Source organism: Mustela putorius, unplaced genomic scaffold (genome assembly GCF_011764305.1).
Source record: "Mustela putorius furo isolate JIRA1106 unplaced genomic scaffold, ASM1176430v1.1 tig00003875_pilon_pilon_pilon, whole genome shotgun sequence".
Lineage (NCBI taxonomy): Eukaryota > Metazoa > Chordata > Mammalia > Carnivora > Mustelidae > Mustela > Mustela putorius.
Genome location: NW_025422026.1, coordinates 5399584 through 5419421, shown reverse-complemented (window position 1 = coordinate 5419421; position 19838 = coordinate 5399584). Strand labels below are relative to the sequence as shown.

General features: G+C 57.2%; 2 protein-coding genes and 1 long non-coding RNA gene across 8 annotated transcripts; 2 read left to right on the top strand and 1 right to left on the bottom strand.

Moving 5' to 3' along the window:
* Window positions 1-31: 31 nt before the first annotated feature.
* UNC45A (unc-45 myosin chaperone A) lies at window positions 32-18475 on the bottom strand. Of its 5 annotated transcripts, none has more exons than XM_045067316.1 (23): window positions 18335-18474; window positions 14622-14788; window positions 14212-14422; window positions 13322-13729; window positions 12982-13143; window positions 12695-12731; window positions 12232-12407; window positions 10257-10349; window positions 9706-9873; window positions 8333-8501; window positions 7876-8046; window positions 6203-6374; window positions 5300-5600; window positions 4425-4519; window positions 4087-4228; window positions 3573-3713; window positions 3284-3411; window positions 3065-3131; window positions 2546-2659; window positions 2219-2334; window positions 1260-1377; window positions 1000-1155; window positions 32-829 (listed from the first exon to the last, which is right to left on the bottom strand). In XM_045067316.1, exons 4-23 carry the CDS (start codon window positions 13370-13372, stop codon window positions 572-574), a joined length of 2835 nt encoding a protein of 944 aa, XP_044923251.1. In that variant the 5' UTR covers window positions 13373-13729; window positions 14212-14422; window positions 14622-14788; window positions 18335-18474; the 3' UTR covers window positions 32-571. The 5 variants fall into 5 exon arrangements, with proteins under 5 accessions (XP_044923251.1, XP_044923254.1, XP_044923253.1 ...); XM_045067319.1 differs by having other exon boundaries at window positions 13367-13729; XM_045067318.1 differs by having other exon boundaries at window positions 14212-14393.
* Window positions 2610-4159, top strand: LOC123388128. The gene is made up of 3 exons (XR_006602693.1): window positions 2610-2701; window positions 3033-3512; window positions 4062-4159. It is a non-coding gene; the product is annotated as an uncharacterized LOC123388128 (long non-coding RNA).
* HDDC3 (HD domain containing 3) lies at window positions 16131-17789 on the top strand. 2 transcript variants are annotated; one of them, XM_013062020.2, is made up of 4 exons: window positions 16131-16292; window positions 16592-16647; window positions 16758-17055; window positions 17297-17789. In XM_013062020.2, the coding sequence occupies exons 1-4, from the start codon at window positions 16181-16183 to the stop codon at window positions 17425-17427; spliced, it is 597 nt and encodes a 198-aa protein (XP_012917474.1). In that variant the 5' UTR covers window positions 16131-16180; the 3' UTR covers window positions 17428-17789. The 2 variants fall into 2 exon arrangements, with proteins under 2 accessions (XP_012917474.1, XP_004763764.1); XM_004763707.3 differs by having other exon boundaries at window positions 16133-16292; window positions 16758-16998.
* Window positions 18476-19838: the final 1363 nt, after the last annotated feature.

Below are 19838 nucleotides of genomic sequence, written 5' to 3'. Positions count from 1 at the left end.
GGACCAGCACTGAGAAGTCCAAAGCCATTGATTCCCACGCGACTAAATAGCTTTTTATTAGCTTCGTAGGTTTACCCTGATCCTCCAACAGAACTAGACAGCACTCAGCAGGCTCCCGGGTGAGGAATCCGTAGGATTCCTTCCGTAGAGCTAACTGCTGCGCACACAGCCAGACCTGGCTCCCGCTCCAGAGACTGGCCCACAGCCAGGTCCCTGCCGAGGGACAGGGCGCGCATTTGAGTCCCACATACTTTTTATTAGAGGGTCGGGGTGGTCCCGCTGGCAAGCTCAGGTGAGGCTCCTAGCTGGCGCGGCTGCTGGATGTGCCCTTCCCAAGGCCGGGAACATGCGGCCAGATTCCCAGCTGTCTACAGTAGTACACAAGGTTCCTGCTGCGTGAGGCTGGTGGCAGTGCTGGCAGAAAAGGGCCGTGACTGCCCGTGGTCCCTGATTCAGCAGAGGACATCGGGGAGCAGCTAGGGAGGAGAGGCCAGTGTTCAGCATCCCAGCCGGCAGCAGCCAAAGCTGTGTCTGTCCTCTGCTGCAGCTTGCGTGTGCACAAGGCAGACCCTCACTCTCCACCCTGGTTGGGTTTGATAAGCCCGTATTCCACCGCTTTCCCCAGGCAGGCCGCAGCAGCCCTGGTGACGGGGCTCTCCTTGCCCTTAGCCAGCACTGACAGGATCTCCAGCACCTCGCTCTCCATGAGGGTGCCGGCGATCTCTTTCGAGGCCTCCACCATGTTCAGTGCCACCACCACACCCCGGTGCTGCAGCTCCTGGTTGGGGCTCAAGAGCAAGGCCTGCAGGATCTCCAGCCAGTGTGTGGTCTGCGGGGAACAGGGCATTGTCACCAGTCACCACCGAGCAGCAGGCTCAAACCTGGCCGGAGCACTCCTGTGTGTCCCAGGATGCCCGCCCCCCCCCCCACACCGGGGCCATGCAGGGCGTTCCAGACCAAGAAGAGGCCTCCCGTTCCCGGCCAAGAAGAGGCACTGACCACTTGGGGGATGCGGCTGCAGAGTGAGGGCCGCATGGAGGTGAGCATGGCCAGGCCCCCCGCCGCAGCCCGCCGCAGCAGCTCATCGTCCTCACCGCTGTACAGCACCAGCAGCTTCAGCCGGTCATTGCCCTCAGCTTCAAAGAGGTCCTGTACCTGCGGCCACAGGGGAGGAGGGGACTGAGCGGGCTGCAGCAGAGCCAAGTGGGGCAAGGGTGCCACCGCGCACCTGTCTGTCGTGACCCCCGGGCCGCCCTCACCTCCTTGCTCATGGCCAGGTTGCACATGCACTCTGTGGCTGCCCGGCGGATCATCTCATGCTCCTCGAACATGTAGCCCTCGATCATGGGCACGGCCTTCTCCTTCAGGATCTTCTGCCTGTGGGGCCAGGGTGGAAAGGTCAGCAGCCTTAGCGCTCCCGCCTCCACCTCCCCATCCCTGAGTCCCCACGCAATCGAGCCCCAGGTCAAGGATCTCCCGGGCACCAGAGACCCTCCTGCACCAGGCATGAACTGCGGTGGCTTCCAGTGTCTTCAGCAAGCCTAGGACATAGCACGGGACCATGGAAAATGCTCTACAGCAGGAGTTCGGAGACCAGGGGGCTGCCGACAGTGATGCTAACATCTAACATTTAAGCTCGTACCCTGAATCAGAACTTGGACTTTTTTTTTTCTAATTAACATATAATGTATTATTTGCCCCAAGGGTTGGACTGTCTTAATCCTCGCCATGGCCCTACGGTGAAGGCGCAGGTACACCTACTATCACTATCTTGCAGAAGAAGAAACAGGCTGAGTGCGGACAGGGAGCCCAATGTTACCGTTCGCGGTGACAGTGGACGCGTACCACTTGGCCACACCCCTGGGAGCGAGCCAGGTGCCACGTACTTGGGGCTTGTGTGTGTATTTTCTCATTTATTGCTCACTACCACTCCTGAGGGAGGGAGTGTGCCCATCCCATTCCACAGAGGAGAAAACTGAGGCACGGAGCAGCACTTGTTTGCGTTACACACTAGCGGCCAGTGGAGTCAGGATGTGAACCCAGGCGGTCGGACTCCAGGGTGCGCACCATCACCGCCCCAGGCCTCACCCACAGGTGGAATGCGGTACGAGTCAGACCTCAGGGCCTGCCTCCCCAGGTACAGGGCCTGTGAGGCTCAAGTCAAGCCGTGACCGAAGACAGCTCTTCAAACTGGAAAGTGCTGTCCCGGGGACCTTACCGGAGCCTCTCACTGATCCCCGCCAGGTTCGTGAGAGCCATGAGTGCCTCAAAGTTCTGCAGGCCTGAGCAGTTGAGGTGCAGCAGGGAGACGAGGGGCCGGACCACCTCATAGATCTGCGGTACAGTCAGCTGTCAGGGCGCTCACCATCCCCACCGACCCGGAGGCAAGAGGCCACCCCCAGAGAGAAGGCTGCCCTCGCCACCCCGGGGCTCAGCACGGCCGCCACTTCCTGTCCGTCCCAAGGAGGAGCCAGAGCCCAGGTCAGAGGCCATCAGGGCCCAGTGCGGGGTAGGAGAGAGGCCAGGGTTGGGACAAGACACGCACCCGCTCGCCAGGAAAAGTCATCTCTGGGTTGGAGGTGATGGTGAGCTTGGCGAGAGCCTGCGCTGCCTTTGTCTGGCCCACGTCAGTGCCCTCCAGCGCCAGCGGGAGCAGAGCCTGTGGGGACGAGCCGCCAGGGTCCGAGATGTGCCATGGAGGGTAAGGCCCAAAGCACCAGCCCCCGAGCCCGGGCAGGGGTTGGGGCTCACCTCTCTCCTCCCTCAGGCCTGTGACACTCCCTGCCCCAGACCCTCTTCCCCCCTCAGGACTCTCCTTAAGCTGCCCAAACTCCTCCACACGCTTATTACGGGCCGGCCGCGGCTTGGGCTGGGCCCTGGGCCACGCAGGAGAAAGGAGAGTCGGGATCTCGGGCAGCACAGACCCGCCCCCGCCGGCATCGCTCACTCGGCAGGAGCACGTTCCTGCGGGTCCCTCGTACTGTGTTCTGGCCTCGTCCCTGGTGTGACAGCCGCTGAATCATGTTTTCTAGACCCTCGGGAAGGAGACTGTAAGCCAGCTTACCTTGCCGCCACCCTGAGCCACCACCGTACCGCGGTCCTCTACCTCGTCCACCAGCGCCAGGAAGACCCTGTGGGGAGACGGCGTGGGTGGGCGGGAGCCAGCTCTGGCCAACAAGACACCCCCGGGCCCGGGCTCGGTCACGGCCAGCGGCTCCGCAGGTGGCCCCACTGCTCCTCCGCTCCCGAGTTCGGAGGTCTGGCGGCGCCGAGGCCGGCTCACCTGGACAGCAGCTCGCGGCAAGAGCCGGTCAGCACAGGGCTCTCGGTCTTCACCATGCACGTCATGGCCGACACCACGCCCGCCGCCAGCAGCTTCTTCACCCGAGCCCGCACGAAAGCCGGCTTGTCCTGGGAAGGAGGCAGCTTAGCTTAGCAGAGGGGCCCTGGCTGACAGGACAGGGAGAGGGCGGCCCTCCTCGCGGCACAAACCAACGGACGTGAATACAGAGGTAAGAGACCCACTTCAACAGGAGGCTGCTACGGGTGCCACGGGTCAAGGGCGCCCTCACCTTGGGGTGCTGCTCGGGCACATGTTGCTTGGCGTACTTGGCCAGCTCCACCATTTTGGGGTCGGGCTCCTCATAGTCGTAGCTGTTGGTGCAGTTCACCAGCGCCGAGGCCACCGCAAAGAGCACTGACCTCTCCTCGGACTGCGGGCAGGACAGGGGCGGTCGGGGTGCCGTCCGGGGACAGAGCCGCATGGGACAAATGCCGCCCGGGCCTCCAAGTCTACCCTCGGCTGGACCACTGGGGCGCCAGGATGAATGGGGGAAGCTCCCAGGCCCAACCTGGCCCCAGACTCTGGGGGCTCACACCTGTGACCTCCCTAACTGCTCCAGAGACACTGTCCGGTCCAACACTGCTCGTGCAGCCCCGGAGGCCCAGGCCACAGAGCGGCCCCGCGGGCTCCCAGCCCTCCCGCCCCCGCGCCACAGATGCCACTGGCCGAGACCTGCCAAGAAAGCCTGGTCAATTCTAATCCCAGATTCTGTTCCCAGAAGACTAGAGGAACCCAGGAGCTACCCTGCTGAGCTGGAACAGAGCCTTCAGGGCAGCCTCATCTTCCACAAACTCTTCCTTCACGTCAGCATCGAAGGTGAGGTAGGCCAGGCCCTCCACTGCCCAGCGCCGCGTGCCCGGGTCGATCTGGTCATTGCACAGCCACCTGGGGACACACGGGGTAGTGGGGATCGGAACAGGGGCGTGTCCCCTCTATACATGAAGCAGCACACATGGCAGGACTCAGGAGGGTCTGCCTGGGGCACAGCAGGGTAGAGAGGAGGCCCCGCCCTCCACCCACACTTTTCTCTCAAGGCCGAGTTGACAGTCTGGTTGGGAGCCACAGCGACCAAATAACTCACTTTCGACACTGCTTGGCCAGTTTGAGAGTGGAGCCTTCAGCAAACTGCTTCATGCTAAAGTCTGTCCCTCCAGCCGAGCCGAGCTTACACAGGCCCTGCAGGAAGAGGCGAAAACCAGATGCTGGTCTCTAGGGATGGAGGTGGGCTGGGCTCCTCCGCACCTGGCATGGGCCCTCTCCCTGACATGGTGCCGGGCCTTCTGCAGGCCACACACAGCCCTACCAGGCTACCACCTAGAGATCTGGCAGCAAATCAGCTACTGGGGGAGGGGTTCAGGTGACACACATTGGGTAGAGACAGACATCCTGGACCCCAACCCCCCAGATCTGCACTGGGTTTGCTCTGTTTTTTTTCTGTGCCATACAGAGAGCTCTTTGTGGGTGGAGCCAAGACCTGTGTGGGGAGAGGCCCAGTGCCTCGGGCAAGAGAAGATCCTTCTGGGATGGAGAGACCCAGGACTAAGTGCCCCAAGGAGAAGGACCAGCATTCCCAAGGGCATGGTTGCAGCAGGCTTACGGGGACCAACCAGGGCCCAAAGCTCCAGCTCCTGGGCTACCTGGAGGCTAAGCCTTTCGACATGGCCCCTCTGACCAGCCTGGCCAACTAGCCTGGCCCAGCGGTCCTCCTGGAGCTTCTCCCACCACCTCCAGAGGTCAGCAAGTGCCGTTCTGCATTCTCGGGGGTCCTGTCTGCACAAGGCTCATCCCTAACTTGACCATGAGCCCTGTGGTCAGGAGGAGCCAGGGCTCATGCCTCTGGCTCTGACATGGCCCTGCACATCCCATACTGCACCCGGCTGTGCTGGAGCCGCACCCTCCCATACCGGCCCCCTTGCCTGCAGGCTGGCCTGCCCAGCCCGGGCCTGCCCGGCTCACCACCAGCGCCCGGATGCGGATGCTGTCCTTCTCACTGCGCTTGTACAGGTCCTTCAGCAGCGAGACGCCGTTAGCCGTGATGAACGAGGCCCGCTTGGCCTTGCCGGCCGCATGGATGAGAGCCTCCACAGCCACCAGCTGCTCCTCCTCCTGCTCAGAGGCGCACAGAGCGATCACGCTCTCCATGACGCCGCTCAGCTCCAGGGCCCGGTTGCCGGCTTCGCACGGGCCCTGCAGGAGGCAGGACACCGTCTGGATAGCCCGCAGCTTCCCGGCCAGACCTTGGCCCTCGAACCAGCTCCTGAGGGGCACAAGGTGACAGCGGTCACACAAAGGCCAGCATAAGGGGATTCTCCTACCCCACCCCCTTTCTGTCCACCGGCCAGGCATCTGCACGACTTGGGCAGGAACAGCAAAGAAAGCTGCCCCCGGGACGGCAAGCCCATGCCGCTGAGCACTGGCTGCCCAGCTTCTCTCGCTCGGCTCTCGGGCCTTCCCTGATCATGTAGCTGACCTAGGTCACTCTCGCTCACACCATTTAGCTCCTTTCCTGCACGTATGACAACCCAAAACTGCTCTGCTCCTATCAGGATTTGTCCTCAGTCCCACCTGGAACCTCCTTAAGGGCAGGACCGTTGCGCTGCACTGCAGTGTCCCAACGGACACCCCAAAGGGCTCAGTCCACACAGTGCGTGCCCGAGAGCATTCGCTGTGGTGTAGAATGGAGAAAGAACATTCTCTGGGCAGGCCACTTTGGAAAAAGAAGTGGGCCTTGGGACCACTTTGGTCCCTGCAAGGCGTCCCTAAGGCTGCTCTCCTGATTGAAACCCTTTCATTGCTGGCCCTCCCCGAGGAGTGCGAACCATCGGCAGCCCCGGCAGTGGTCCGGGCCGGCTCCCTTACCTGATGTAGTTCTCGCAGAGCCGGTGGAAATTCTCCCTCTCGGCGTCACACTTCAGGTCATCAAAGAGCTTGTTGAGCAACACGGAGGCACTCATGCGGCTGTTCGCGGTCACCGCGAGCTCTCCAGGAGGCCCCTGCACAGAGCCTCCCACCTCCAGAATCTTCTTCAGGCCTGAAAAGATACCCTGCTATGAAAGGAGCAAAAGGCTGGCAAAGTGAGGAGGTTCCCTGGGAGGGGCACGGGCAAGCAGGGCCTCCCGGAGAGCGGGACAGCATGGACAGTCGCATGCAGGGCAGGCTCGGAGAGCCGGGGGGGCTGCCGCCGCCTCCAGAAACAGTCATGGTGTCAGGAAGGGTCCTCGGAAGTGAGGACCGCATGCTGGCCCTGCCCATGGGGCCAAGTGCTCTGGGGCTTTGAGGTTCCTCATCTGTAACACTGAAGGGAAAGATAACACCCGGGCCTCACAGCATTAGGAGGACACCAAAAGATGAACACCCGATAAACGTACTCATGGAGGGCCTTTGCCAAGTTTTCCTTATTTATCTTTTTTAAAGACTTTATTTATTTGGGCGCCTGGGTGGCTCACTGGGTTAAGCCTCTGCCTTCGGCTCAAGTCATGATCTCAGGGTCCTGGGATCGAGCTCCAGGCTCTCTTCTTAGCAGGGAGCCTGCTTCCCCCGGCCCTGCCTGACTCTCTGCATACTTGTGATCTCTGTCTGTCAAATAAATAAATAAATAAAATCTTTATTTAAAAAAAAAAAAAAAAAGACTTTATTTGACAGAGACACAGAGAGAGAGAGACAGAACACAACCAGGGGAAGTGGTGGAAAGAGAAGCAGGCTTCCAACTGAGCAAGGAGCCTGATGCGGGACTCGATCCCAGGATCCTGGGATCATGACCAGAGCCAAAGGCAGACACCTAACGACTGAGCCACCCAGGCGCCCCACCTTATTTATCTTTAAAGGGAAAAAGAGTATTGTGAACTGATTTATGTATGTGTGTGTATCTATGTATACGGATATGTATGTATGTACTTAATATCTTTCTTTTTGTTTTTTAAGTACTCTCTTTACCCAGTACAGGGTTTGAGCTCACAATCCCAAGGATCAAGAGTCCCATTTTTCAGGAGCACCTGAGTGATGCAGTCGGTTAAGCAGCTGAGTCTTGATTTTGGCTTAGGTCATGATCTCAGGGTCGAGCCTTGCATCTGGCTCTGTGCTCAGCAGGGAGCCTGCCTGAGAGTCTCTTCCTCTCCCTCTGCCCCTGTCCCTCCATCACAAGCGTGCTTTCTCTCAATCAATAAATCTTAAAAAAAAAAAAAAAAAAAAAAAGGCTGCATGTTCCACTGAGGAGCCAGCCAGGTGTCCCAAGAGGTGTGAATTTATATAGTAAACTTCTAAATATTTTTCTCCAAGTACAAAGTAATGTACACTCACGGGGAAACACCTCAGATACAGAAAGCTCAACCAGCCTTCCCGCTGATGGGCTTGCCCGCCTGCTCGATGCACACACACGTGCACACGGGCGCGGCTGAAGGGTCTCCCCTCTCCTGAGACCACAGTGCAGGCCACAGGACATGCTTCAGTGCAGACACAGGGCTGGAACAATGACCCAAGCAAGACGTAACAGGTACGCTCAGGGTCCTTCTCCCTCTTTAAAACTGATCTCCTACCTTGGTCAATGACCCAGAGCGTGAGGCTGTTGTTGGGGTCCTTCAGAGACTTCCGGGGCACTGTTTTAATCAGAAGGCTCAGAGCATTGTCCCGGCCTTGGCCAGAGACCCCCACCTCAGTCAGCAGCTCCAAGAGGTTACTGATGAGGATCTTGAGCTCTCGCGCAGGATCTGGCAACGAGAAGGCATCAGCGAACCCCACAATGGCCCGGCCTGCCTGACCCCTACCCCCCCAATAGGCCATGGAGACAGAGGAAGGGGACCCCTGGGCTTCAGCCTTCCCTGTAGGTACCCTTCTCTACAGGCTTCCAATCTAGAGTAAAATACTGCCACCAAGCCATATCCCTAAACAACCTGCAGCGGCCAGTGTGGTCCCCAAAGAGCTAGCCTGGCTGGCTCGGCCCCTTTCCCTCCAGGATCGCAACACCCAAAGGACCGCAGACCTCCTTCTACTCACCCACGATGATGGCTCCTTCTTTGCCTCTGAAGCCTTTCTTGACGCCTTCCTTGAGGGCGTCGAATATAACCTGCAGGAGGTGGCAGGCAGCCAGGGACACAGCCTGGTTTTCCACGCCAAGGATGGAGACCACACGCCGCGTTCCCAGCACACTCAGGGTTGCCACCGTCTGGGTGGGAGAGGGGGACAGAGCCTCCCGTTGGTGGAGGGCAGCCACAGAGATCCCTAACTGTGGGTGTGAGTGTGGCCAGAAGGGGAGACCACATCTCGGTGGAAGGCCCAGCTCCAAAGGGAATCAAAGTGGGCCTGACTGAGCATGTGACCCAGGGCCATGCCAGGATTATTTGCGGGAAAGGCTTCTAAGGGAAACATTCCAGAGGAATCCACCACTACCTCTCCTCAGCTTGTCAGAGCAGACAGGAACACTGTGGCCCGAGGAACAGCTGCTTTGGTTTGTGTTTCCCTAACAAGGAGCCCCAGAAGTCTGGACAAGCTCCATGACCCCAGGTCCAAGGACCCCTGGTTCCTTTCCAATGGTGACTCTGAGGCTCTGTCTGCACCCTCGGGATGCGGGCATGCACGGAACGGACGGCAAGGCCTCTCCGTCCCATTTCTAAGCTGGATATCCCAGAGGCTCACCTGAAAGGGGCAGGAAAGCTGAAAGAGGTGGATGGAATTCACATGGCTTTACCGTTCTTAGTTCTGGGAGACCCAGAAGTATAGCCTGGGTTTGGCCTAAAGAGCTTTCATGGACTATCCCACAGCTCCATCCCTGATCTCGGAACTGTGGGCGCCTCTCAAAGGAACCAAGGGTCAAGTCCCTTCCGCTGGGTCCAGCCAGCTCAGGTAAGAAGTATGGCCTGGACTCCGCCAGGGCAGGACTGTTCTTGCACAAGTGTCTGTGCTGGACATGTGCTGTCTATACGGACAACCAGCTCAGGGTCAAGCCCCTCCTATCTGGTCCCTGTCTGAGTACAGATGTTCTGGGTGACATCACCGACCACATCACTGGCTGGAGGACACTCCTGCAGGGGAAACGTCAGTTTGATGGTTGGAGAACGACGGGGGCCTCTTTCCTTGCAAGACCTCGCTTTTATTGCACAATGAGTGAGTCCGAACGAGGCGTCTCTGAACTGGCTCCAGGAACGCCTACTGAAAGCACGGGCTCAGGGTGTCCGTGGGCTCCTTTCACTTTTTACAAGCCCCAGTTCATCCCAAATCATGATGGGTTTTTTGGGAGCCATTTTAATTTTTCCCCTCATGATGCGTCCCCTTGTATTCCACCTTCTATTCTTCTGGGAATACAGAGTGGATCGTGGCAGGGTGGTGGGTGCATGGACCGTGGTAGTAGCCAGCCCCGCCGCCCCACCTACTCGTGACTGGTGCTCCGAGCAGATGCCGACCAGGGTGCGCAGAGCCGCCAGCATCAGGTCAGCCTCGCCCGTGTCCAGCAGGCGCTGCAGGAGCTCAACCCCGTTGCTCCGGAAGATCTTCTCAGCCCCAGCATCCTCCCGGGCCAGCACCACCAGGTTCTGGGAAGCCTGCGTCAAAGGAAGCGCACCATCCCATGGACGCTACCCACAGCCCGGGCCAGGGCGAGCAGCGAGCCGGAGCTCTGGACCACCCTGCTTCCATTCAGCGGCTGAGCGACCCGGGTCATAAACGGAACCTCTGTGAACTTCAGTTCCCTCCAGTAAGGAAGGGAAAGGACACACACAGGCCCTAGGCCCTGTAGGTTCTCGCTTGGGCTCTGGGAGTCCGGCTGCATGACCCGAGGAGCACAGGGCAGCACAGCAGGCCAGCAGCGGCTGGTGGGCCAACACCACTCAGGGCGAGGGCACCGCTGGGGCAGGGACAGGGGGCTGGGGGAAGGGGGCAGCTGTAGTGGGAGTCCCGCCCCCACTCGCTCGGCCCAGACCTATACCTTTTGCTTCTTCTCGGTGCCTTTCTCTTGTGGGTCCAACAGTATCTGAAACATCTGCTCCACTTTGGCATCCGTCGAGGACATGTATCGCACCTACGACAAACCAGCGAGGCGCGGGGGAGGTCCCTCTTGGAGCCAAAGATGGCGCATTCCCTGTGTGCTCTCTTCCGCTCATCCCGGCTCATGTCCTCAGGAGGCACAGCTAGGACATCTGGGCTGCGGGCTCACCCCACGCTACCTTGGGCAGGAAGAGACTCGCCTGGCAGCTTCACCCAAACTTCCCGCGGCTGTTTTCCCTCCTGAGCTACTTCCCACTCGGGCAGCAGGGGCGGTGCTAGTGCCGAAGGCGGTGCCATTCAGAAGGCAAGGCACCCTGGGAGCCACAGGGCCACCGCCTCCCTGAGGAGCCATCCATGTCGTGGCAGCATGGATGTTGTGCCCCTGGCCCTCAACCCAGCACTGACACCTGCAGCAGGGGAGCCAGCAGGTCAGGAGGTAGCTTTCAGAGGCTCCAGCATTCTGAAAACTTAAAAATAACCTGATGGACCGAGATCACCCTCGGCCCTCTCCCTCCCCAGGGCCCAGGGCATGGGTGGTGGCACGTACCCAGCATATGTGCTATTCCCCGCATCCCCCTTTGCATCCATGGCAGACATGACCAATCAGTCCTGCATGGGGCGTTCTGCTAGGCCCGCCAACCTGCTTCCTCATCCATCTCAACATAGGGCTCTAGGCAGCTCCTGCTGACCAGAGCTGCACAGAGCAGAAACAACCTGCCTTCCCACATCTCAGCCTTTCTATAAGGCATCTGCCAGCGCATTCCCTGCTCTGGCAGGGAATCTGGCAGACCAGGATCTGGTTAATTTAAGCTGGGCTGTGTTCATGATGGGCTTTAGACTTCTTTCTCCTACAGTAACTGTTTTTTATTTTTTAAGATTTTATTTATTCATTTAACAGACAGAGATCACAAGTAGGGAGAGAGGCAGGCGGGCGGTGGGGAACAGGCTCCCCGCTGAGCAGAGAGCCTGATGTGGGGTTCAATCCCAGGACCCTGAGATCATGACCTGAGCCGAAGGCAGAGGCCTAACTCACTGAGCTGTCCAGGGGCCCCCTAAAGTAACTTTTAACGTATATACTATTCAAACAGTGTCTCTTTCTGTATTACGGAGTTAATGGATGAAGCAGCAGCTCTGAAAAACTCCATCAATCTCCCTCCGTTCCCCAGGGCTCATGCTGTTACCATTCTGATGCATTATCTCTGAAAATAGTTTTCTTCATATTTACACACCCAAGTGGGCCCACAGAAGATAACATGGTACTGTTTTGAGGGTGCACATGAGGTATTATTTCAACATGAACAGTATCCTCCCATATGTGTTACAGCATACTTGGCTTTTTTCATTTAAGAAGTTGTCTCTTTCCACGACTATACATGGATGTCTATAAATCTACCTACTCCTGGTAGCTGTGACACAGGGGTCCACAGTAAGGGGAGCACCCCATTTATTAATCCACTCCCCTATCACTAGGCAGTTAGCCAAGCTCCAACTTCATATTACAATAAACAAGGCTGAAATAAACATACACATGCCTGCTTGTGTACACGGTCAAGGCTTCTTCAGGGGAGACAGCAAATAAACATACTGGATCACAGGATACGCTCATTTAAAATTTTAAGAGCTATGTTCAGGTGCTCCCCGAAGGAGCTGTACCAATATGCACCAACTCATGATCGAGCCTGCCACTTAAGCATCTGCCTCCCTTCTTCTAGCAAAGTTACATACTTTAAAAGTTTGCTGAAAAGACAGCATCTGGCTGTTATTTTCACTTGCTTCTCCCTAACCACTAGCAAGTCTGAGCTTCATTCCAAAAGCTTGTTTGCCATCAGTATCTCCTGTTTACATCCTTTGCCCAGATCCATTTACCAGTGTCCCTCTACCACCTGTCAAAGCCTCTCTCTCAGTCATTCACGTACCTTCTCCTGAATCTGGCCGCCGATGTTCCTCAGGGCCTCCTGGAAAACTCTGTTCTTGGGTTCCAGGCTCACACATCTCTGCAGGTCAAGGACAGCCTGATCAAGGCGGCCCAACTTCTCTAGGGCTTGGCTGCGCCGGTAAAGTGCTTTGACATCTCCTCCGTCCTTTTCGATGGCTGAGCACAAACGGGAGCTCTGTCAGCACCCATGAGGCCACCATCTCCAGGCAAAAGCAGTAGGGAAAGGTCTCGAGGGCCCGAGGAAGGTGGGGGGACAGATGTGGGACTCAGTATTCCAGCCTCAGAAAGGTGAGGGTAGCTGCAGAGAAGGAAACGCCCAAAGAAGTGGGAAAGAGAGAAGGCAGAAGTGTTTCTGGGGCCAAAGGGAAAGGAAAATGTGAAGGTGCAGTGGAACCAGAGTCCTTGCCCACCACAGCTCCACACCGCAGCCCACAGTCTCCTACCTTTGGATGCCTCGGTTTCTGCTTTGTCGTAATCTTCCTGTAAGAAAAGGAGCGGGAGCTTGAGAGGCTGGTCGCCTTCCTTTCAGGGCACTAGCTGGGCAGCAGGGCTGTGCTCTAGTAGCCACTCAAATCCCCACCACCCGGAGGCCCAAAAAGACATCAGACAAGTAAGTGGAGGTGGCCTGGGAAGGTGAACACCCAGCCAGGACCCAAACAGCAGCAAGATGGTCAAACCGGGCCCAGGCAGGGCAGAGGAGGGGCAGAGGAAGAGCAGCAGGCTCCCTCACCAGCTTCAGGTGACAGGCGGCCCGGTTTCGGTGCAGAATGGCCTGGTCCTGGGGCGTAGCGCCCAGACCTAGGGCCTGAGTGTAGGCCGTCAGGGCGCCCTCGTAGTCCCCGCATTTGAACAGCTCGTTGCCCTCCTTTCGCAGCTGCTCCACCGCACTGGCCTGTGGAGGGAATGGGTGGAAACGCTAGGGGTGGGCTCAGGCCAGGGTCAGGGAGCTGGGAGACAAGAGACCGGGGGGCAGGGGCAAGTCCCATGGAGGGCCAAGACGGGGAGAAGGAGGCCGGGGTACGGTCACAGCAGGTGGGAAGTGGTGATGGAACGGGAGGACCGGTACGCACCCCGGGGGCGGCGGGCCGGGGCTCAGGGGTGCCTGGACCACTCACAGTCATCGCGGAGAGAGGGCGTCCAGGACGCGCGCAGGCGCAGTCTCTGGGGCGGCGTGGGACCAGGCTAAGGAATCGGGCGTCGGCTGCCCCGCCCCGGTCTGCGTCAGAGGCGGAGGCAGAGAAGGGGCGGGGGCAAGGAGAGAGCGCGCCGGTGGGCGGGGCTCTGATCCGCGCGGCGGATCCTAGTCCGTCCCCACCGGGACCTGCAGGGGGCGCGCGGCGGAGGACCGAGAGGAAAGACGGCTGGGGCGCCGGCGCCGGCCGCCGCCCCGACCGCGGCAGAAGTGCACGAGGTCGGCGGTCATCAGGGCCACGAGCAGCAGGGTATAGAGGCCCAGGGCTAGGAGCGGACCCCGACCCCTGTAGGAGAGGAGAGAGTATTAGGATGCTGGCCCCAGCCGCGCGCTTGCTGCTGCAGCCTGTCGGTTACAGAGCCCTTGAGAGTCGGAGAAAGCTCGGGACACCCCTCTCCACCGATCAATGTAGAATTCGTAAATAGAAATTCAGGGGATCACAGATGCCATGAAGCCATCCATGGACAGATTTCGTTTTGAAAACCCCGACTATAATGGATGTAATCCACGGACTGCAAGATCCTCTCGGTCTGACATCTGTCCCACCTGACCCCAGCCCCACAGTGCACGCAATGGCTCCCTGTTTACCCGCTTACACAGCCCCCTGAACTTCCTTTCACAGAACTGTTTGTAATTGTGTATTCACGCGATTTTCTGTTTGAAGTCGGCCCCTCCACTCGTCTGTATGCTACAAACTTCCCGCCCCAGGAATGAAAAACAGAGCTTGTTTGCCAGTGTTCCGGGGGTTCTGGGGTTTGGAGTTCTCACCTGAGGATGGGTGGAGGCGGAAGGCTGGACAGGTTGACCTGGTACAAGGCCTCAAATTCAGCCTGGGTGCAGCAGGAGCCCCCTGCAGCCTGCAGGTGGCAGCAGAAGGCTTCCTCCGGGGTATCCGAGAGCCGAGGACAGAAAAAACCGGGGTAGCGGCGGCCATCAGCATCCCAGGTGGTCTGGCACAAGTGAGGGTGGTGGGCCAATGCTGAAGGGGGGAGCAAGGGGGCTGGAGACTGGCAAGAATGGTCTGCCCACACCCAACTCCATCCCTCTGGAGAGTGAAAATGATCAGCCCTTATCAAAAGGGCAGATGCCCTTCCTCCCCACTGGCTCCCCAGAGCAGCTCATACCCTGATGAGCTGGTAGGGGCCTGAAGAGGGGTGCGCGCAGAGGAGACTGGGTACCTGAGAGAGAGGTCGGCTGAGCAAGCGTCGCCCAGCTGAAGAGCAGCAGCAGCCCCACGGTCAGGCCAGTCAGCAAAAGGCCTAGCCTCCTTTGAAAGCCCATGAGAGGTCACGTCCACCTGAGCGCTGGTCTTAGGAACCCCAACATCTCTCTTTCTAAGCCATGGCTAAAGAGAGTAGGAAAATAAAAATCAAAACCGCAAGGCCCCTGGGCGCCATGAACACAAACCTGAAGCTTCTACCACAGACCTCTGGAGGCGAAAGTGACTGAGGTTCTATTTTCTGTCGGAAAACGTGGGGACTGTGTCTCCATCTGCCTAAGGTTTTCCGAACTGAATGGGAAAAGGTTCAGAAAACTAGAGCTCAGAATGAGGCACGAGAGGGAAGTCGAGCCATTAGGCTGAAAAAGAGATAAAGCCAGATATGTTTCTCTCTACCCACTCTCAATTTCCAGGCAGCTGTGGAAGCCCTGGGAATTCTGGTCGTTCCATTTCAGGCCCCAGGGACCTTAGTTACAGCGTTTGGAGCTTCCCTCCCTAACTTCTGCATCATGGCAACCACTAAGACTAGCTGCAAAACAAGGGCAAGTCCTTCCATTAGCTTTTCCCTTGAGCCCTTGTCTGCCCCAGCTACCAGCTGAAACCCAGAAGCTACCAGTCTGATTGGAGTACTGTACTTCGCAAACCAGTTCATAGGAAAAGCTCTTCCAGGGTCTCTAGTTCTCTCTTACCCCTTAAACCTCATAGCAGCCATCTGCTGAGACTGGGATTTTCTCTAGAAGGCCCAAGGCCACCAGCCAGCAGTGCTGTTATTCCAGAGTCTGTGAAGACCTGACGATGTCATGCTCCCAGAACAGCATGACAGCAGTTATCATCTGAGGGGCGCACAGCAGGTGTCTAGGGACTGAAGCAGGAACACTGATGGTACAAGAAAGAAATGCAGCACCCGAGAACAAAGAAGACAGTTCTTGCAGAAACATCACTGCTGTCTGGGAGTCTAACCCTGAAGCAGTTAGGCAGGCTGCTAGTGTAAGTTCCAGTTACCAGAGGGTCAGGCTGTAGGGTCTTCTGGGCCCAAAAGTGAGGCTCCCACGCCCATCCCAACCAGTTCCTCCCTGCAGGGAAAACCATTTTTAGAGCACTTTGAGAATTTTCAGAACATTGACATTGAAGACTGTCTTTTCACAGGACGAGAGAATCTTTTTGGAGGATGTTGCCTTTGACCCTAGGAGGCCGGGTGAATTGCCCTTCCTCCAAGGCCAATAATCCCCAGATTTCTGACCCGGATCTGGCACTCTGTGAGAATACTGTCTTATTTCTTGTCTTCCTCCTCCGCCGAGACTGTGGGTTCTCAGAGGCCGGCCATGTCCTTCTTGCACCCACAGCGGAGCAGCGCCCCTCACCAGCTGGTCTCTCCGCCAGGATGTCAGCTCCCCAGAAACCAGCCTGTCTGGGTCGGACTCCACAGTCACCGGCCTCCGCGGCGCCAGGGGGCGCTGTGGACGCTCTGTCTGGGTTCAAGGGGCTCCTGGGACGTCAGTCGCCAGCCCCACGCGCGCGATGGGCTCCGAGGCGGCGCAGCTGGTGGAGGCTGCGGACTTCGCGGCTCGCAAGCACCGACTGCAGCGGCGGAAGGACCCCGAAGGGACCCCCTACATCAACCACCCTATCGGTGGGCGCGCCGCCCGGGGAGCAGCCGCAGCGGTGTCTAGGGGGTGGGGACCGGGAAGGGAACGCGGAGGGCCTACGCCTCATTGAGTACCTACATTGTACCGGGCTTTGTGCTGGGCACTTTTCGTGTTTAAGCCTCGCAGCAACGCGGGGCGGTAGGCATGGTTGTTCCTCTGCACAGATGACACGCAAAGAGAGTAAAGGTCATCTGGCTAGTGACAGGCCACATCTGGCTCTGCAAAACCCGCAGCACGCTGCCTGGGGCTCCCTCAGGTCTGACTTCCTGCTTTGCCCCGTCAGGTGTGGCTCGGATCCTGACCCACGAGGCGGGAATCACTGACATTGCGGTGTTACAGGTAACTCCCCTCGTTCTTTCCTCGGAGGCTAGGGTGGGGATCAGGGACCCCACTCGGCCCTGGGCAGCTCTTGCCTGGAGTCACAGGACTAAGGGGAAGCCTGTCCCCAGGCAGCCCTGCTCCATGACACAGTGGAGGACACAGACACCAGCTTGGATGAGGTGGAGCGGCACTTTGGGGCGCAAGTGCGGCGGCTGGTGGAGGAGGTGACAGATGACAAGACTATGCCCAAGCTGGAGAGAAAGCGGCTGCAGGTGGAGCGCGCACCCCACAGCAGCCCCGGGGCCAAACTGGTGAAGCTGGCAGACAAGCTGTACAACCTGAGGGACCTGAATCGCTGCACCCCAGAGGGTACGCTCCCCCACCTTCCGGGGGAAAGGGGGAGGTGTCCACCTTCTGGAGGCACAGGTTGGTTAGTTCCCCGGGGGAGTGGGGGAAGAGCCTGGGCCTTCTAGTTGGTTCCCCCAGCTAATCCTACCAGCCCACTCTGATCTTGCGCACCGTGGAAGTGCAACAGCTGGGTCAAGGGGACGTTTTCAGGACAAATCCCAGCGGGAGCTCCTCTGGTGGCCCTTCCCTCCAGGAAGTGGGCAGAAGGCAGTGCTATCCTGGATGCCATGTGAGAGGTTTTCTGCCCATTCTCATGCAGGATGGTCTGAACATCGAGTCCAGGAATACTTCGAGTGGGCAGCGCAAGTGGTGAAGGGGCTTCAGGGAACAAACCGACAGCTGGAAGATGCTCTAAAGCAGCTGTTTAAGGAGCGGGGGCTGACGCTCTGAGTGGTCCTTGGAGCCATCAGGGGCCCAAACTCCAGCCTTGGCCAGGCCAGAAAGATTTCCTGTTCCTGCCTTTCGGTGCCTCTCCATCTCCCTCCCTGATTGGTTTAGCCCAGATACAAGAGGCCAAGAGACACTTGCGTCTTCTCACTCTGAATGTGTCCTGCTGACTCAGCTGAGCCCTGGATTGTGGAAATCAGATGGAGCCCGTCTGATCCTAATGCACTGAACTGCCCTTTTCTCCAGGCTTGGGTCTGTTTGCTATTCTGTATGAGCGAACTCTGGCCCCTCAGGGACTTGGGCTTCCATAAACACTAGTTCATAAGTCATTATGTAAAAATAAAGCATTTTGGGTAAAGCTTTAAGTTCTTGCTGCTCCTTCCCCAGCCTGCCGAATGGGGAGCAGGTAGGCGAGCAGGTAGGCGGGATACCTGCTCTTGGACGTGGCAGGGAGCCGACTGCGTGCCCCCAGGGACAGGCCAGGGTCCCGACCCCTCCCCGCCGAGCCTGGCTTCCTTATCAGTGAGATAGGCTGTGTAATTACTAGGGTTAGACTAGGTCACGTGTCAGACAGAGCCTGACCCGAAGGTGTTCAAGAAATGGTTAACAGTCTTCCTCCTTTAAGAAGGTTGGTGAAAGGGCGCCTGGGTGGCTCAGTGGGTTGGGCCGCTGCCTTCCGCTCAGGTCATGATCTCGGGGTCCCGGGATTGAGTCCCGCATCGGGCTCTCTGCTCAGCGGGGAGCCTGCTTCCTCCTCTCTCTCTCTGCCTGCCTCTCGGCCTACTTGTGATCTCTGTCAAATAAATAAATAAAATCTTAAAAAAAAAAAAAAAAAGAAGAAGGTTGGTGAAAAAAGGAAAAAAGTTGGACGGAATGACAGATGTTTTGGAAAGGAATGCCACCTGCTTACCAGCAACAACAGGACAGGGCCCGTGGGGGTGCTGCGAGTCCCTCATATCCCAGACTGCCCTGGAAACTCGTCGCCAGGCGCAGCCCATCCCAGATCTCAGCCCCAACACGCCGGGTCCTTTGGTTACTAAGAGACGCGGATTTCCGGTCGTTTCCGGAAGTGGCCCCGAGGCGGCCCCACGCTCGGAGGCTGTGGTGGGCGGGGCCTGGGAGAGGCGGCTGCCGGCTCCGTGGCGTCGGTTCGCTGGGGGGCTGCAGGTGACGGATTTCTGGTCGCCGCTAGCCACAGAGTTATTAGCCCCTTAGAAAGGGCACACCTGGGGAAGGAGGAAGTGGTTAGGTCAAAAGCCATTTCGCGCTCGACCACGGTGGTTATTTGCCCAAAGAAGGCTCCCCTGCAGTTTCTGCAGGAAAAAATGGTGAAGGGCCCCAAGAAGGCGACTTAAAAGGAAATGAGTTTCAGGGTAGTCCCACGTAAACGGATAAGGAAAGTGAAAAAATTCAGTGCAATCCTCTAAGGCTGGCCTGGATGCGGTGTTTTGGAGAATTTTGGTTTTGGTTTAATAAGTTATTTGGGGGAGGCAGAATTACAGGATTTTTAAAAACTTTATTCCTTACACTTAAATAAAAATATTTACATATATACTTCTATATAAATAATGTTAGTAAATCAATAATTTATTAATAGTATAGTAGTACTTTATACATTGATAGTATATTTATTACTATACTATTAATTTATATATGCAAAACCTGCAGTTTATATATTTAATATCAAAATATGTAATCTGCAGCTTTTAAGTGGCTTAAAATGAAGGTTTCAGGACATTTAATAAAAATTCCATCTCTTGGGGCGCCTGGGTGGCTCAGTGGGTTAAGCCGCTGCCTTCGGCTCAGGTCATGATCTCAGAGTCCTGGGATCGAGTCCCGCATCGGGCTCTCTGCTCAGCAGAGAGCCTGCTTCCCTCTCTCTCTCTCTGCCTGCCTCTCTATCTACTTGTGATTTCTCTCTGTCAAATAAATAAATAAAACCTTTAAAAAAAAAAAAATTCCATCTCTTGGGCGCCTGGGTGGCTCAGTGGTTAAGCCGCTGCCTTCCGCTCGGGTCATGCATGATCTCAGGGTCCTGGGATTGAGTCCCGCATCGGGCTCTCTGCTCAGCAGGGAGCCTGCTTCCTCCTCTCTCTCTCTCTGCCTGCCTCTCTGCCTACTTGTGGTTTCTCTCTGTCAAATAAATAAATAAAATCTTTAAAAAAAAAAAATTCCATCTCTTACAGAATGCCAGGGGTATTTGTCTCACAGGGTGCTAGATGTTGTACAAAAGAACCTTTCCATAGGTGTTACTTCATCTGTTCTGTATAATAACCAGGTAAGGCAGTGCTGGGAAGGGATATTCTCATTTTACAGAGACAAAACATGAAGCTCAGGGAGGTGAAAAGACTTATTAATGGCCAAACAGATGGGGCAATGACAGTAAGGACAAGTTCCTTTTTTACCACACTGGG